The 19,070-nt window shown below is 39.9% G+C and overlaps 1 protein-coding gene across 3 annotated transcripts in view; it reads left to right on the forward strand.

Annotated features, from left to right (window-relative positions):
- LPGAT1 (lysophosphatidylglycerol acyltransferase 1) overlaps window positions 1-19,070 on the forward strand; it is a 66,987-nt gene that overhangs the window by 14,466 nt on the left and 33,451 nt on the right. For all 3 annotated transcript variants that reach the window (XM_027453030.3, XM_072035563.1, XM_013098989.5), the window contains 2 exons: window positions 12,049-12,167; window positions 18,306-18,401. In XM_027453030.3, the coding sequence (XP_027308831.1) occupies window positions 12,049-12,167; window positions 18,306-18,401 (215 nt within the window). The remainder of the gene's footprint in view (window positions 1-12,048; window positions 12,168-18,305; window positions 18,402-19,070) is intronic.

The following is a 19,070-nucleotide window of genomic DNA, read 5'->3' on the forward strand; positions in this document are numbered from 1 at the left end:
CCAATGCTCACTCAGGGTTTGATCACACCTTTTCACCATGCTATTTAACTAGATTTGGTATAAAGGGATGAATGCAAGCTTTTACTTGGAGTTTTAGGCAAGTTCAACATCTTATTTAAGAAAAAGTAATGCTTGTTCGCTTCCAGCCCTGTTGAGAGTTTTCTGGGGTTTTGTATTTGATAAACCTCAAGGTGCCTCAGAGCATTTCATGGGTACCAGAAAGCCCTCCATTAGCGAGCTCTCCAGCTACAGTAGAAGCACGCTAGAATAATGTGCTTTATTGATTTCCTGTGAGAAATTGCTCTCCCTCTTTGCAGAAAACTGGTGCTGGACTGCCCATTCTGTGTGTGTTGTACCTGAAGGAGACTCTCGTAGTGCTCTGAAAAGCTTACAGTCCCCAAATATATGGTGTTTTAAAACCTGCAGTGAAGAATAGAAATGAAATTTCCACCTCATGTCTTCCCATCGCTGGCTAGCGTCTTGAGGTCTTTGTGTATACGTAACTACCTTCTGTTGAGGTCTTATGCTGTCCCAAGAAGGAGCTGGTATTCCACTGTACTGGGATATTTGTTGTAAGATTTCTGGGTGTATCAAGTTATTTCTTTGGGAGAAAAACATCTGGAAAGTTTCTAGTTGTTCTGGATTCCTTGAAATGATACAGGATGATGCTTGCAGTTTGCACATTTTGAGAGGAGAACACTTAGCCATCTCCTCCTGAGCGTGTTCATGGCTGTAAATCACCAGTTACCTGCAGTTTAAAGGCATGTAGCATGGCCTGATGTGGAAGCCTGAACTAAGTAGTGTCATAAAGTTCTGTATGCCTAGCACTGAGCCTTTCCAAATACCTCACTTGTCATTTAAGCAAACCACCACCAACGAAAAACCACCCTGAGCAGCAGTGTATGATAAGCTTTGCTGTAACAGAGCTTGCTCCCTCCTAAATAACCGTGAAAACTTTGTGCTGATTTTATCAGGCATTCGTTTTGGGCAGTGCAGCTGTTACCACAGAACATACTTAAACTTTTTGTAACGGGTTCCTTTGACAGATTTTCTGAATCTGCTGTCGACAAGCTGTGAGGCCTCGAATCTGCCCTCTTTACAAGCACAAAACCTGCCAGGAGAGGTATACCTCTGAACGTGCTGCATATTGCCCTTGATTAACAGCAGCCTTAACTATTGGGTATGCTGCGTAGCGTTATCTCCGTGGAGCTAGTGGAATAACTGCCGTGCACAAGCTGCAGCCATCCTTCTGATTGCCACAGGCCTTCACCCTCACCCTGCTCTTGGAGCCACTTTGATGTGAGCACTTGCTTTTATGTGCCAGCATGGGCGGAAAAAAGAAAACCTGATTAAACCTGCTGGTGACATCCATCTACTTACCTATTTATGATGGTAGATTATTCTTTATTTATAGCCACTGGACTCTGCTATTGTCCATTTATTTATTTATTTTTTCTGAGCGATGCAGTGCAGACTATGTTTCTGTGGTAGGGAGAACTGATTCCTCATGGCAAATCCAGTGGCATTGCAGTGCATGAGGCTGCGTCAGCAGCCAGGCAGTTGGATGGAAACCGTCGGACGGGAGTGCTGTGGTCCTGCAGGACGGCCTGTTGGTTAATTGCGTTAGCCAGCTTGCACTAGACCAGCTAGTTGACTTTCTTTGTTTCTCTTTTAATCAATATCCTCAGATTTAACAGCTGAGGCTGTGAACCAGGTTTCAGCCACCCCCCTGCTTTTAAGAACGTAGCTGTCTCTGGAGGAAACAGGACTGATATTTCACAAGTCATTTGCTTTGCACACGCCATTTCCCTGAAGGCATTTTTCGCACGGCTGGTTCCATGCACTGTTTTGGTGCTGATGACACACTCTGAGAAGTGTCCCTTCAGTTAAGGCCATGAACCCCTGGCATTGCCTACACCTGCTGGTACAGTCGCTGTGCTTTTGGAGCCACCTTAACCGCTGATGGAAATAAAGCACCTTATGAATGACTCTGCCCTGGCCTCACAGGGAATTTCACATCTGGAAAGACAAGCAACAGCATCAAATTAGTAATGCATACCATTGCCAGTGACTCAAAAGGAAACTGTAGTAATAGCATTGTAGTTTGTGATAATGCCCCTGGGTAGGTTCAGCCGTGTAGCAGTTGACTCTGCAGAGACAGCTCAGGTTATTGTCATGATGCTGTAGTTCAGTTGTGACAGAGGGTGTGCTCTCAGAGCACTCTCTTAAAACTAATTTTTATTTTCTTTAGAATTTGCTTTCCCTAAACAAACAGCAAACCAAACAGCTGTCGCTTTATCCCTGCCTAAACAGCGGTTCTGCAGTGTGTGTGGCACATGCTTACACAACTTTTATAGCAAGGATTTTTTGTTTTTAAAGCAACTCATAGCAACTTGGGTGGCTTGTGCAGGTTATGCTCTGTATGTCGGGCTGATGGGACTTGCCTGGCAGGTCTTCCAGCCTAGCAGAGCCCAGCTCCATAAGGCTTCATTCTGGTTCAGCTGGTGCTGCCGTCATCCCGTCTTCTTGATACCTCTGATAGGGCTGTCCCCCTCCACCCCCCTTTTTTTTTTTTTTCCTTTTAATTACCAGCACAAATGCTCACGTGATACTGCTCTAATATTTGGGAAGCAAAAGAAAGCCATTGCAACTTGCCTAACAGGGAAAATAGGAATCTGTGGAAAAAGAATAGGGGAAATAATTGAGGCCCTCCCATTTCACAGTGCGGAAGAAAACGTGCGTGCTTTTTTGTTTACTTACTACTACTCTAATCTTCAAGTCTTGTGTTTAAGTAGGTGGTAGATGGCTAAATCTGAATGTTAAGTAGTAATCTGGATGTCTTGGTATTTGAGTAAGTAAAAATTGCTTAATTCGGGTGTAACTGCCTGCATGCTTAGTGTTTGACATGCAGACAAAAGAGTCTCAGTGAAGTAGCTTGTTTTGCCATATTTTGTAATATGGATAAAGATACAGATGAAGATCTGGAATTCTTTATCTTTGGATAAATATCTGAAGATATTATAACAGTGAACACAGTGCCTTGTTGTGGCTGAAATGCATTGCTGCCTCAGGTTAGTGTTGTTGCTCACTGACCCCACTCTTTGCCTTGGTCTGGTGGTGCCAGGTGAATCACATTCTGCATCTTACATCCATAAGAGTTGAACCATCCTTCAAATAAATTTACCTCTTTGCAGTTCTGCAGCAGTGGTGTCAGCAATAAGACAGAAGAAAACGTGCCAGTTCTTATGTGAAATGTGCTTTGTGACTACAGGCTGTTCCTGCTGCAGGATGAACTGGGCCCAGTGCTCCAGGTGTGGCCTCCCCAGTGCTGAGGGGAGGACCCTTCTGTCTCGGGGTCAGCTTGTCGGCCAGGACACCAGGCCTTTTTTTGCAAAGCTGTTCCCCAGGTGTGGGACTTGGCATTTCCCCCTGTTAAATGCTGTGAATTTCCTGCTGGCTTGTTTCTCCAGCCTGCCCAGATCCCCCCGAATGGCAGCACAGCCATCTGGTGTACCAGCTGCTCCTCCTGGTTCTGCGTTGTCTGCAGGCTTGCAGCAAACTTGCAGAGGGTGCTCTCTGTCCTGTCATTCGGGTTGCTAACAGAGATGTTGAGCAGTGCCTGTGCTGGTCCCGACCCACGGGGTGCATCCTGGTCAGTGGACTTTGTGGTGGGGGTGAAGATTATTTTTCCTGTAACTTTCTGTCTTAAAGCTCAAGTCCCAGTGTCAACGAACTGAATTTCAGAGAGCCATGTCCCTTGTCTGTGTTGTAAATGACACTTCCCCCTTCCTTCTTTTTTATTTCACATTCTTTTGAGATTGTGTATCCAGGAGGCCTGCCTCTGAACTACTCTGATGAGAGTCCAGGAGGGAGCAGGTTCTCCAGCTCACACAGCAGTTGGAGATTTGTATGAAGATATCCTGAGTTAAGGGATTGACCGTGGTGTTCCCATCATTGTCTGAGCTGTGGAGTTGAAAGACACAAAGGGCAAACTGGTAGAAAAACCTTCTATGTCTTGTTTTTTGTTTAAAATTTCTTTAATATCTGTCTATGGAGCAAAAGAACACATGGACCAACATTTTTCAAACCAACATTTTTTTCCATACGAGCAGTCTTGTGGGCCCTGCGACTTGTGCGACGTTTCTTTCTTAATATGTAACATTTTATAGTCTTGGTAAACTGCAAATCCTGTCTTTTATCAGTTTAAGAACTTAACGGAGGTCCATCTATTCAGAGCCTCTCTGATTTTTGTGTTACATAAATATGTTTCTTTACTTCCATCATTACCGTGTTGCAGCTTGTTGGCCATCCTTCAAATATTTAGCCAGCAAAAAGCAAAAGTCATCTTTAGCTAGCCTCCGTTTCTCCTTTTGGTTTCCAGTAATCTCAAAGGCAGTCCCATAAATTGTGTGTCTTTGATAATGTTGAAAATCCCCATTTCTGAACATGAATTGTTTCTTTTCCACAATATAACTAGGAATGATCAGCATGTTACTGTCAGCTTTAAATATGAACTGAAGTGATAGCTGTTCATCTGCAGTGTTTTTACTGTTTGTCACCAAGGTCTTAGAAGAATCTGAGCCATGTGCTTCTAATTAAATCATTTTTTGTCTGTCCTTTGAAACTCCTTGTGATTCTTTTAATATTCTAGCCTAGTTTTTTGTTTTTGTTTTTTTCAGTTTGCCTTTATAACCTTTACTTGTTCTGATGTTTCATTTCATGTGTTTAAAATTATGAAAAATTATTCTTCCACAGCAAGAAAAATTTGGGACAGCGGCCCATTGTTTTTCTTCTTCTTGTTCTGGGCTTTAAACAAATAATGATTCTTCTGGCCTCTGTATCATCTGCAATATATTAGGTATTAGGGCTTTACGATATTATATTATTTCATGAATGCATTGATGTTCCTCTGGGTAGTTAATGTTTAATGCATTTTATCTGTCACTGGGGAGGAACGTGCTGTACAGCTGGCTCTGTCTGCAAGTGGTCTGACTCATGAGCTTCGAGGTACTTCAAAAGGATTTCAGCACTCCATCCCATTCTTCAGTCTTGGAGTTGCTTTTCTAATAATAGAGGCAGCAAAGCAGGCAGCAGGATTGCTTCTCAGCTGCCATGGTTTGTTACCAGCATAGCCATGAAAAGCTGTGAGCGCTGCCCATCTGCTGCCTCTGCTTGGAAGTGGTAACCGCTGTATTCGACCAGGGTTCCAGTTTCTGTGGTCAGAAGGAGAAGTAGCAGGGCTTCGGTGCCCTGTAATGCAAGCGGAGTTGTGGGAGTGGAGTAAGGTAGCTTTTGGAGACCTCCAGCAGGTATGGAGGGTATGTCGAGTGAAAGATGCATCCTCGTAAGGTGGATGATATATTGGAACTATGCCTTAAGCATCTGTAACCAGCACAGCTCACCTGTCCTGACAGAATTTGACTTGAAAAGTTTTCTTATCATGTCAACTGATTGCCTTGCGTAGTTACGAAGAGAAGCAGCTCTTGGGATGATGCTGTCTGTACTGAAGTCAGTGAAAGATTTTGCTTCACTGAAGGTGAGCCAAGGTTTCATTTCTATTGATTCTCAGTCACACGTGGGTAGAATGAGCCCTCTCTTCAGCCGCAAACAACATCTCTTGTGCCAGTGAATTACAGAACTCAAGAAAACTGTGCCCATGAGGTCTTGAATGTGCATTCCAGGAAAATGAAGTCAATCCTCAAAAGTAGTCATCACCAGGGGCTATTTCTAAATGGAACTGCTGTGCTTTAGGAAAAGGATGGTTCTTGGGTTTGTGAGATAGGAGACAGGGCATCTCTGTTCTAATTTTCACTTGTTTTTACCACCTCTTATTGCCAGTTAATTGCAATAAGAGGGTGGATGGACTTACAGCGTAAATACTATGACCACCAAGACCTCTACAAAGCAGCGGTTCGTAAACTTCAGTCCTAAAAGGTAGAAGCTGAAAAGAACGGAACTGAAAGCAAAAGGAAATGCTCCTAAAACGAAACGTGGAGGAGCGTGAAATAGTTTGCTACAGAAAAATTACGATGGTGACTGGGACATCTCGGTATATTAACAGAAGCTCTACAACAGGCTCCTTTTGTTTGTGGGTTTCTCTTCCCCAGCTTGTTTTTCTCTTGCTTCTCTCTGATAAGTGTTTTTCTTGAGGGGAAATAAGAAAAATTTCTCAGTGGAGGCCTGAATTTAGTTATCTGTAAAAGCCACTTTTTTTTTTTTGTATCAAAATCTTGTTTGAAACTATTTTTACAACCTTAAGGTGTGTATATTGTAATGGCATTAATCTTTAAAATACTTCTGTTTGTAAAGACACATTCTTTAATAAGATAAACAAGACGATGAGTGAAGCTGAGCTTAATGATACCTGATGTCGTATGCACATTCTTTCCTTCCTTTTTGGATTGTACTTTTATTAATCTACTGTTTGTCCTGTGTGTACAGAGACAATATATGAAGGTGTTCTTGGCAGTAAAAGTGAATCTTGAAAAGAAAGGGTAACCTAGGAAGAGTTTTTTTCAAGGGCAGGAAGAGCGTTTTTCCAATAGAATGTGTCTGATTTTATATAGAGTTTTTAAATGCCTTCTAGCCCTAAAATATTTATTTAAAAATAAAACTAATTGTATGCTGATTTACTTATCCCATTGTTGGTTTTCTTTTTTCCACCATAGGCAAGTATATCGATTTACAGAGACAAATGCCATTAGCCTTTTAGTTAAGTGAGTAAAAAAAACACCTTTAGCGTGTCTTTATCCACTTTTTTTTATGAGGCCAGGAGTGCAATTTCTTAATGGCAGCTGTCAAGGAATCCCCTCTGTAAAGGAGACAGAAATGTATTTGACAACTCCATCTGAAACATACTTTGACTGGACGTTTGTGAACAATAGTAAAGCAAAAAACTTGCCAAATACAAATGCTGGAGCATGAGGAGGGATGTTTAAAATGTAGAAACCTGGTTGTCATGAGTTAAATTACTATTGAGTAGATAATAATAAGGTCCCTTATTTTTGAAAGCAGGGTGATCTTTGAGGAATCAAAGGAGACTGTCCATTAATAACGCCATTTATTTGTGACTAAAGCTTTGCAAGAACCACAAAAGGTGGTACTGTTCCGCTCTAAGTGTTGCCAACCCGCAGCTTGTTGGAATTGTTTTTCTTGAAGTCTTGCTTCATGGATGCGTGTGACTACAAGTGATCAGAAGAAAAATAAATCATGGTGTGGGGAGTTCCGGAGTAAGAAGTTCTTAGCTTCTCTGATTTGTAGAGAAAGCTGTGAATACTCTGTGTAAGAAAATCTAAAAGGTAAATAACGTGGATACCCAAATCAGTTGCACCTTTATGTATATCATAACTTGCAGATGATTTATCTAACCATTCTATCATAAAATCACAGAATGGTTTGGGCTGGAAGGGACCTTAAAGCCCACCCAGTTCCAACCCCCTGCCATGGGCAGGGACACCTCCCGCCAGCCCAGGCTGCCCAAGGCCCCATCCAGCCTGGCCTTGAGCACCTCCAGGGATGGGGCATCCACAGCTTCTTTGGGCAGCCTGTGTCAGGGCCTCACCACCTTCACAGTAAAGAATCTCTTCCAAATATATAACCTTAAATCTACCCTGTTTTAGTTTAAAGATCTTACCCCATGTCCTGTTGCTACACTCCCTTATAAAGAAGTGTTTATGGTGTTTGGGTTTTTAATAAAGGTAATTAGGACACTTAGAGTTTCCCTGACCTTGCCATAAGCATTGGTCTTCTCATGTTTTTTATTTATGGAATTAATGTGGGAGCTTTCAGATTTGGATGATGCTGGTAAGAGAATTGCATCTGGTTCCTTCACATTTCCTAATGGCTGTTGAAATTTCTGGAAGGAGGTTTTCCTTTTTCTGCTTTCCAACTCAGTGGAGAAAGAAGTTGAAACCCAGTGTGATTTCTTAATAATAAGCCCAAGTGATTACTAGAACTTAAGTCATTAATTTGCCAATAAAATTAATGCTGGTTCTTACTGCACACACGGTAGTGCAACTGTTAACTATAATGAAGAGGCAAGGGTAGAAAATCTTAAATGCTTTTGACGTTTTAAAGTGCAGCATGCAAAGTGAAGTTGTTCATATTAATTGCTATGCAAATCACAGGACTGCTTCACCTGTAGACAACGTGCAGAATACTAGGCTGTCATTCTTGCCAGCTATGTTCTGAAGTACGATGTAAAGCTGCTGAATTGTTAGCTAGCTGAGTAGTGATCTGCACAGCCTAATGACATGCTGCAATTAGAGTGCTTGAATATTTATTCATAGCATCACTTACATTCATGCAGTTATGGTAAGGACATGATTACAAAGCAGCCACGTGTTCTGACAGCTTTCCATAGCTGCATTTAGATGTGCAATAATTGAGTTACAATCTGAAAAAAAACCTCTTTTATTGCTTTTATTTTCTTCTTTAAGCTTTGCAAGAGTTAGCTCATAAAAAGCTCAGTTTGCAGCTCATTTTATGAAATATTTTCTTTTTTTTAGAGACTTGTGTACATCTTGGACTCGGAAGGAAAAGTCTTTCTGTCTTGCATTTACTTGCAGCTGCATGCTGTGTCTTCATCCTTTCCTGGAGAAACCTTTTGCTTTCAAAACTAAATCACAAATGAAGTCTCTCTTACAGCTAAGCCATTTTTGTGTCACTCCTGCTGGTAAAAGATTTCATTACTCATCAGGATTACTAGATTTGTTCAGTACTGAATTTACCGTGGCTTCAAATTACCAGGTTAAACTGATTTCCTGCTCCTCCCTGTCTTTATATTATTTCACTATGTTACACCACATTTACAGAAATCTAACTGTTACAGGGCTGTAGACACAGAGCTGGTATCGTTATAAAATGTGTCCTGGCAATACAAGGACGTTGTGGAGGAATGCTTGCTGGGTTTCAGGCACCCTGAGCAACAAATATTTGTCTTTGAACTGTTTTTGTCTTGTTACAGTGGAGCAGAGCACTGTTGCTGGTTCTGCTGCCATGCATCTGTGATTTGAGTGTTTCCAATTGGAATGGAGGAATGTAATGGCACAAGTATTTCTGAAAGAAAAATGCCCATTTTGAAAACTTGAGAGCAGTGGGAAAGTCTGAGAGGGACATTTATTCCTCCACTGAGTTTAAAGGGCACTGTGAATTTAAGCTAGATGGCTTTTTTTTTTCCTTCTTTAAAAAATTGTGGTAATGGCAGTGGTTCTTCTGCACACTTGTGGTTTGCTGTTCTGTTTCCCATCCAGAAATGCTATGTGAAGGACTTGTACAAACTGTTTCTTTTCTCCCTGATAATCAGCTCAATCAATTGACCATAAAACGATATTAAGCACAACAGACAGGTTGCCTGAGGAGAAATGGCAGAGGGAAAAGAGGCTAGAGGATGTACAGCTGAATCACCCTGATTTAGTAACCTGCTACCTGTCAGCTGAGCTGCAGAGGTTGAGCTATTAGTCTTACCACTTGATTTACTCAATTCATTTTATCTGTCAACTAAAGGATTAAATGAAACTTTTGTTAACCTTGCCACGGGACTCACCTTGGTACTACATCTCTGCTGAAACTCATTAGTGCATCGTAAGCTGGTTGAATGTTTGCCCCATATTATATCTAACAAGAGCAGGTAGAATACTCTAGGTAGCAGCAGAAACTTATTTTTCCCTCTTTTCACTTGACTGGGACCTATCTGAAATTTCAAGGTCACCTCTTAGTCTTTGCCTAGTATGCTACTCTTTTATGTGTACATATATGTGTATATATATATATATATTTTTTTTTTAATTAATTTATTTTTTTGTAAAAAAAAGCTTTATAAGTTCTCTTTGGTTGTTTTCAGTAGTGTGTTACTTCTCATGACTTTGTTATGAACTTTACTTTAATCCTTCAGAAAGCTGGATCTGTGAAATACATTCCAAGATTAAAAATAGTTTATTTTTCAACTGCTTTTTTTAAACTGTTCTGTGGTAGAAGTGATTAATAATATAAACTGATGTATTCCACAGAAGTCTCTATGGCAAAGATTACCCCATTCCCAATGACAGATCTAGAAGTAAAATGGTTTTATTTGGTAATAATTAGACATCTGTGAGCCACCTTATATTGCAAATGCTCAATGTATTTAGTGCTTAGTTTTTGGTGCTTTAAAACTTCAGTTTTTGTTGGAAAGCTGCAGTTAAGTATGACTATTTGTGTATTGGCTCCTTAGTAAAGTTGCTGAAATAATAATTCCAAAATGGGCTTAATACATTTCCTTTAAGACAGTTTTTCTTTCGTCTGACTTTTTTGCATTGTTGGGTACTGTTGTGCCCAGAAATGTGAAATACTTGAATGTGCACCTGCCTCATCAACTGAGATTGCAGCATCCCAGTGCTTTGTGCCTTCCATGGAATTAGAGAGGACATTGGAGGGAATTTGCTCGTAATCAAGGAGGAAGAAAAAATATGATCTTCAAAGTTCACACTGAGAAAACTGAGGAAGGACCTGTGCTTAGATTGCCAGGGAGGGGAAGGAAGGTTGGACATTATGGGATGAACAGGCTTCCCCTCTCTGTATTTGTAGTCCGATTCCATCTACTTGTGACCAAATAGAGTATTTTATTTTACTTATTTATTTTTTTACTTTTTTATTTTACTTTGTGCTTACATCTCAGATCATACTGCTTTTGGAGCTGATGGAAAATTAGCAGCAAGTTTCAAATGTGTGATGATAATTGGATTTCTGCGAGGACAGGGAAGCTATGCACGGGTTATCACTTCGTGCCTTCAGTGCATAGCCCATGGGTTTCTCCTCAGTTAAACTACAGCTGGGAGCACAGCAGAACTATAACCCTTGAATTGTGCTGCAGGGAGGGCTGGTTGCTGTTGGGAGACCTTTTAACAAAACCTTTCTTAACTGGATCTTTAGGACTGTAGTGGAGCTGACATATTGCCTTTGAGGTCAGAAATGGAGATAATAGCTAGTGAGAACCTCTTGAGGTCCTGAACGAATACAGAAAAATAATCATGTCCTACGTGCACAGGCAATGCATCTTACTTTTCCTTTTGAGCTTCACAGAACTACTCAGCCTTTCCATCCTTCCCCTTTCCTTGAGCTGCAGTAACCATCTCTTGTTGGCGAGGGTCAGACTCTGCTCATCGGTCTCTTTGCCCCAGTAGGAGCAGTAGGTGCATGCTGGCCTTTGATTTATGGCAGGCGTTTTTGTTTTCCATCCTGTGTTCTTCTGCAGGAGGCCTTCTACTCTCTATCTATTTATTTTCTCTGTGATGATGCAACTAGCGATTTTAACTCCTCCTCCTCACCTCAGCATAGTTTTTGTGAGTATAGATATTGGATGATCAACAGCTGTGGCTTCCTCCTGATGTCATTCTTGCCACTGGAGTATCTGGTCTCTGGTCTACAAAATAGTGACTAATAGTTTCTGTCATCTGAGCAGCTCGTTTTCTGAACCCACTTTCTTGCTTACAGCTAACTTCATTTGAATTACAAAGTTTGTTTAATGTAGTGTTTTAAACAGAATGTTCCAACTAAAGTTTTTTCTTTTTTTTCTTTTACCCAAGTAGCTTAATAATTGTATGTGTAGAAATGAAGCAAACTTGCCAAGTTTAAAAAAACAAACAAACAAAAAACAGTAAAAGCAGTTCTTTGTTTTTTTGTTTTTTTTTTTTACGACATAATTAGAAAAATAAATCTAACGAGGCAAGGTGGTTGAATTTGAAAGCTGGGTCAAAACCTTATGTAATTTTGAGACCCTAAATATAGAATGGTGTAATGACACAAAAAGATCAATCTCTGCATATGTCCTGATAGAGTATTTTTGTTTTGTTCTTATTCTATGCATGCAATTTAAAACTAAGCTGGATACCCTCTGCTTGGAGAAACGGTCTTGCTAATATAGCGTATCTTATGCTATGTGCCAATTTAAATTGACATGTAGCATGTAGGTTTCTTTGTTATAAGTGTGTGGGTGTGGAGTTTTTTTTTTATATAGTGAAATTAGCAATGTGGTCATCACAAAGTTTACCTCTTATTTTTCTTTTTCAATAGTAGTGGAATGGGGTGATGATGTTAAAGCAGTATCGGAAGATGAAGCCATGGTGCTGGTGAACCATCAAGCAACGGGGGATGTCTGCACTCTGATGATGTGCCTTCAGGATAAAGGCACGGTAGGCTACAACTGGGGAATGGGCAGCTTCTGTTTGCAATTTGTAACCTTGGGTGTGCGTGTGTCTGTGTGCGGTGCTGATGACTTACTTTCTTTTGTCTGTTAATCCATCAAATAATCCCAAGGCTCTGAATACAGGAAGCTTTTTGTTTAGATTTCATTTAATGTGACATTACCTTGGAGCAGGTTTTTAGACCATAAACGTTGCCTTTAGGGAATGTCAGATACAAGCTGACTCAGTGTGCAGGTCCAGGTTAACATGGAGGGAAGCAGATCTCCTTGCAGGTAATCGTGTCCTCTACTCTTTCTTCTCACCATATGTCCTTCTGCAATTCATACCAACTTTGGTCAAACCAACACAGGTGTAGCTTCTTGGTTATGACTTTATTCCAGTGTAGAATTTTCCTCATGAAGTCAGGAGCAAGGTCTGTATGGGATGTTGGTTGGAGTTCAGAAACTGGAAGTGACTCCCCTAGGACAGCACATCCAGGCTAGCTAAGGTCAGAATTGCTTAAGCTCTTATTTCACAGACTCTTAAGCGTTTCTCGGTGAGAAGTGCAATTAATGTCAGTCACTTCGTGCATTGCTGTTCAGAAAATTCATGTCTAAGAGTGTAGTGCCAGAAACGAGAGTAATGGATCTAAATGGAAAATTAAATCAATGAGGAAATTAGGGGAAAAGGGTAAGTATGATTAGGCTACAAAGGGTGAGGGACACACCTGGCAAGCTGAAAAGCTCCACCAGCTGTGTCTGTCTTAGTGTTGTTGGTTTTCCTGCTCTCATACTGTGGGGAAACAAGGGAAAAAAAACAGCTGCTCTTTGTTGCATTTGCACAGCTTGTAACTGACACTGTTTTTCTTAGTGTACATTAATATAGATTATGTATCCACTGTATCTCTACCAGTCACTTAACATTTTTTGTAGATTTTTTCCCAGATGTTACTTATGCCAGCAGAGCCAATTTATAAAACAAAGGAAAAACAACCCCCCTCAAAGATTTGAATTGGAAAGTATCACAATGCCACTCAAGGCTGAAGAAAGGGACTTACTTCTTCCTTTCTACTATAACCTAGAGAAGAAAATGTTCTAGAAGCACTTTTAGTTTCTTTTAATACCTTTGGGAATTCTCAAGTTAGGCTTGTATGGTATTCTGTACTATACCCAAATGAAGGGAAACATTTGTTCTGTCTTTTGTGATCAAGGTGTGACTGTGAAGATACAGTCCTGTGGATGTGTATGTCATATAACCCTGACTATTGAAGTCTCATGTGCTTTAAATATCACAGAGGTTCGTTGACTCATATATGTTTCCTAGTGTGCTCATCCATATGTATAATTTAAGCCATGTTTATCCTATTTGACTCCTTAGCTAAAAAGCTTCAGTCAGGACAAAGTAAGTTTCAGTGAGTGCAGAAGGTCCTAAAAATGGAGGAAGGTGTTGAGGTGGCAAATAACCTTCACTGTGGAGAATGTTATGTTTGTGGGGTTTTAGAAAAGAAAAGTAGCCTTAAAAATCAGCATTTTTGCCTTAGAGTTGCTGTTGTTGCTCTTGGAATATACATGGCCAGAGCCTAGAGCGGCTTTAATATTTTTTTTGGCTAATAAAGAAAATAAGTACAAACTTCAACACATTCTTAAAATACTGCATGAGTGGTACAGCTGGCTAAAAATAATGAGAAAGATCAGGATAGTTTATCCTTGATAGAACTTGCTGAATCGGGCACTTTTAAATAGCATGCTTCATATTTCTGACCAGGAGAGAATGTGAAACCATTGAGGGAGTGGGGGAGGAACCTATCCAAAAGAAATCATTATATAATAAACTGCTATTTAAATGAGGCAGGTTTTTTTTTTTTTTTTCTTTTTAAATACTGTTTAAACTCAACTCTGGAGTTACAAAAGATTAGAGTATTTTGTAACTTTGGTATTTGTCTGTAAGTAACCAGATAGTAATTTCCAAGAATTGCTTTTATTACAACGGTTAAGTTGTTAGTTCCTAAACACTTCTTACCACTTGGGAGACCCTTTTCAGCTCAAAGTATTTTGCGAAAGTGAGATGCTCATTTCCATCTCATGCAGAAGAGTGTACAGAGAAGTAAAATAACGTACCAAAGGTGGCCTCTCAGTGATAAGGCAATGTCAGAACTAGGAAGAACTTCCTCCTGTGGCGGTCCAAAGTGTTTTTTTTTTTATTGTCCTTTGCAAGGCAGTATGGACTGAATCCAGATTTAAGCAGCAAGCATGTATCCATTTGCTGCTGCCTTTTTAATTGTTAATTTAAGAAGTCAGAAATGTTCAATTTAAGACTAAGTTCCGTTTTTCTGTGTGGCAAAGTAGAATTCAAAAATTTTCTTGCAGCTTGACAATAGATTTCCTAAGGGCCAGGTCAGGAACTGTGACATACTTTTTTCTAGTGTTCTATAAATTCTTATATACAGATGATAGCGTATCTTATCTGTTTTAAGCAAACTTAATCTTATTAAACACTAAGTTAAAATGCATTTGTTAAGACATTTATTCCCTTTCAGATTAACTTAGGTGGATAAAGAAAACTTTATCTTTTATTAGTGAAGTGGAACTTAGCTAAAAGTTATGCTTTAACGGAAGGGCTGGTCTGGTGTTGTTTGACTAATACTATAAGACAAGTCACAGAGAGCAAGGTTTCTGCTGAATCAGGTGTGACCTTATTTCACTTTTTATATAGCTCAAAACGTTTGTTCCAGTTTGTGACTGTTAAGGCAAACTCTTAGTAAGTTGGTTGAGGTCTCATAGCCTTTAATGCCTGTGTTAAAGAAGTAGATTAAAATATTGTTATTACTGCATTCTGGCTGGGTTAGGACTGATAAATTTGATTATTATTATTTTATTTTTTTTTAATTAAGAACAGAAACAGTACAATGGAGAGAAAAAAAAATGCATCTTGCAGCTTTTTTAGTACAAATGTCAAGACATGCATACCTGGCTTTCATTGTTGTTATGGACAGGTGCTTTAAAAATGAAAGTCAGTCTGTTCAGGTTGCTTTGTTATTAAATCTAAGCAGGGTGAAATGAAAACGGGCCTGTGAATAGGAGGCACCTACATTTCCTATTAACTCATTAAAACTATTTTCTGCATCCTGAACTTTGCTTAAGTGGAACTGGTGTAGAAAAAAGAACCTGAAACAGCATCCAAAAATTCTCTGTCCGTGAACACCTATGAGCCTACATTCAAAAATGTTGAGTATCTTTGCTTAACCTACTTGAAATACGTGTGATTAGAGACCCACATGAGATGTGCTGTTTTGTTCCTGAGGACACTAATTAAAGAGCCAGCACCATTATCCTGCAGTTTGCTCTGCTCTGCCCTTGGTAGCAGAACAGAAGGAATACCCATTAATCTAGTTTGCTTTCTGATTGCAAACAGGATGATTGTGTTTTACCCTCTGAACTCCCCTTTTTTGATTTTATGTGCTTGTGTGTATTCATCAATTTACATACATAAAATATTAGTATTTCCTTTCTGTACTTTATAGTACACCACTGCACAGGCTTACAGGCAAATTTGTAATCACTGAGCTCTGAAGTTTGCCTTTCTGTAGCCCACTTGGCAGCAGTATGTGTGTTTTGTCCTAGTTAAAACTTGTGTTACGCCGGTCTTTGATGCAGTGGCATCACTCCTTCCCAACAAGACTGAGGAAGTCCAGGCAAGGTAGTTAGAAACTCTTGTGTCACCTAAAACATGGTGAGATGGGACTTCAGACCCTGCAGATCAATGATCAGCCTCCAAGATAAAACTACAGTCATCTGAATTTGTGATCTAAATGCCCAGCTGGCACACAGCCACAAAAAGTGCTCTGGGAGGAGGGAAGCCCCAGCATTGCTGTGCAGGAGTTCTTCCTCTTGGATTGCCACACATAGGACCAAGGCTGACTCCTCAAAAGACCCAAACTGTTTCTTTTCAGGGAAGCAGATTATTATGCTTGTTCATCTCCTCTGGCCAAGCAGATTATGTTGGCTTAGCTTCTACTTGATAGAATAGAACAATATTTGTAAATCAGCCAAAGTAATAGATGAACGCTGAGGGTCATATGGGTGCTGCTGCAGACTAAAGCATCATCAGTGCAATTTGAAAACTATTTTTAGCTTGATGATGACAAATGATGCAGTTCTCTACAACATGTCTTCCCTAGGCTGGTGCATGGACATGAAGAGGTGGTATTATGGTGCTTTGAGGAGCAGTAACACCTCTCAGTAATGCTATGTTTTGTATTCTTGCCCTTGGGGCCCACCGTTTATTTCTTTTTTACTTCCCTAAGGCTTTCTCTTTTACTGAAATGGAGAGAATGTGAAGCTCTGAGAAAAAAAAACAAAAACACAATAAAAATGTTTCACCTATATTAGTCTCAAGTGGGCAGTTATATCCAGGAACTAATTTTGTTGTTTTATCCCTCACGAATACATACTGTGTCTTTGTTCCCTTACATATTTAACATCTAGTAAGAAATGTCACTAGCAGACAGGAGAGGATACTGGCATGTCATAGAGAAGGAATGGATGCTTGCTTCTGGAGCAAAGTATTTCATGTCTTTCAGAGCTGCCCTTTTCTCTCAGACATGGTTTCTCCTTCCACTTCCAGTGATGCTAGAAAGTCCAGATTCCAGTGCTCTAGCATTATCCAAAATCTTCAAATAGAAAGTTTGCTGATACGAAAAACCCACAACAGTTACGGTGTTCTTAATGCATTCTGTGACGTTTAGATTTAGCTGAGATATCAGCTATATGTATAAGGCAATAAAGCATCTTAAATGTTCTTTGGCAGTTATGCCAAAAGTGTGTAAAAATTTCACTTTGCTAAGCATCTGGCCGCAGTTGTTTAAGGATAAGTAAAAGAAGCAGGGTAAGTAACAGTTAGCTTTCTCCAAATATATAACCCAGGATTCATTTATAGCTTCTGTGGTCAAAAGGGAGAATAGGTAATCAGAACACTCCAAGAGAGGATTAGATTTATTTGGAAGGAGGACTTACTGATGCATGCAATTCTAGATAGGTACTGCAAATTATCAAGCTTTTTTTTTTTATTATTTTTCACGAAACAAAATTCCCGCAAAACATGATCTTCAGACTGTCAGAGAATTACAGTGGTTCTCCATACTCTTTGGATCGTGATAAATGGAAGAGTATTATGTTACATGACTGAGTTTTACTGAAGTTGGAGCAGTCTGTGCAGCCTTCTAACACAGGGAAGAGTAGAAGGCAGCCAGCCTAACGTATCATTGACAGCATGGATGAGACATCGGATCTTCCAGTGTTGGAAAGCCAACTCCTACTCCTCTTAAAATATACAAACAGGAGCTGTAGAGGGGAAGGACCTTGGGAGCAGAACCTTTTGCCTTCTGTTATCTACTTCTGGAATAATTCTCTGACTTTAAATCTCAGAGGACGGAGCACATGCAGTATCTGCTTTTGCTGTCCTACAAAAGCGGTGGTCAAGGGGAATCTAATGGCTCCACTCTGTTTTTGCTTTCTCACCACGCTGCTTGGCCAGGCAGGACAAGGAGCATGACTTAATGAAATTCTCAGGGACACATGTGGCTGCTCTGCCACGAGAGAAATCCATAATGGTATGCAGGCTCTGCATAGGGCTCAGTGAACGCCACTGCCCAGAGATTGTAGTGAGCATGTGGGGAGCATGTGCATGTCAGAAACGGGAGAACAAAATGATCTCACCCCAAAATAAGTACAAAAATGTAAGGAAAGATTTTTGTGGTAGATATAAAACACTTGGAGATTTCAAACACAAACCTGTGATGTTTTGTGACCTTTAACAAACACCAGAAACAGTTTTAGTTTGCAGATGACTTAAAGTTGTGATGGTGTGTCAATAAGAAGCATTATTCCTCCTGTGCAAAAAGACTGGGTAGAAATGACTGTAGCATAAAGGTAATAGAGTACAACTGTATGTTATGTTACAAAAAGGTTCTTGAGGGAGAAGCATAGCATTTGTGTAGCTTTATACTTTGATGCAAATGGACTTTCTTCCATATATTTGTAGTTTTATTGCTGTTATGAGCATGACTGGTATATACATAAGTCTCTACACGTTAGATTTACTAAGCTTTTTCTTTTCTTTCTTTCTTTTTTTTTTTTTTTAAATTTTCAGGTTGTCCGTCAGATGATGTGGCTGATGGATCATATTTTTAAGTATACAAACTTTGGCATTGTGTCTCTAATCCATGGAGACTTCTTTATAAGACAGGTAAATAGAAACATGTAACGGTGCTTTGATTTATCTTTATATATGGGGTGTGTTGGTGTGACAGGACTTACTTGCGCAAATCCTTCAGGGTTGCTTTGCAGGATGAAATAACTGTGTTGAAATATGTGTGTATTCTGATAGAGTGAATCCAGTATATTCTGAAATATGTTACTTTAAAGCTTATTTTATTATTTGTGTGGACATGAAGGTCTACAGGACTTGATTATGATGAGAGTCTTTTGTGAGAGTTGGACAAGCAAAGTACGTGGGTAGTCCTCTTTGTCTCTCCACTTCTGACTGCCCGTTGTTGTCCCCTCTCTTCTTCCCTTAGTGACCTTGAAGCTGTGCAGTCAGCCTGGTTAATTCACTGCTCTGACTGTCAGCATTTCAGATAGAGAAAGGCAGGACCATTCCTTTAGACAGTGACACAGTACCAGTTTCAGGTAGTGGTGGACCTGCACTAATTGCAATGAATGGGTTCTTGAGGATCACTTAGTATTTGAGCATCAGGAAAGAATGTGTTTGGACCAGCATCCTAAATGTTAATAAATGAAAAAATGATTTGTTATTTTTCTTTATTTTTTTCCCCCGGGCTTTTGTTTTGTTTTTGTTCTTTTTGGGAAAGTTTGTTAGCTTTTGATTAAACCATACTGTAAAAATAGAAATGTA

Source organism: Anas platyrhynchos, chromosome 3 (genome assembly GCF_047663525.1).
Source record: "Anas platyrhynchos isolate ZD024472 breed Pekin duck chromosome 3, IASCAAS_PekinDuck_T2T, whole genome shotgun sequence".
Taxonomy (NCBI): Eukaryota; Metazoa; Chordata; class Aves; order Anseriformes; family Anatidae; genus Anas; species Anas platyrhynchos.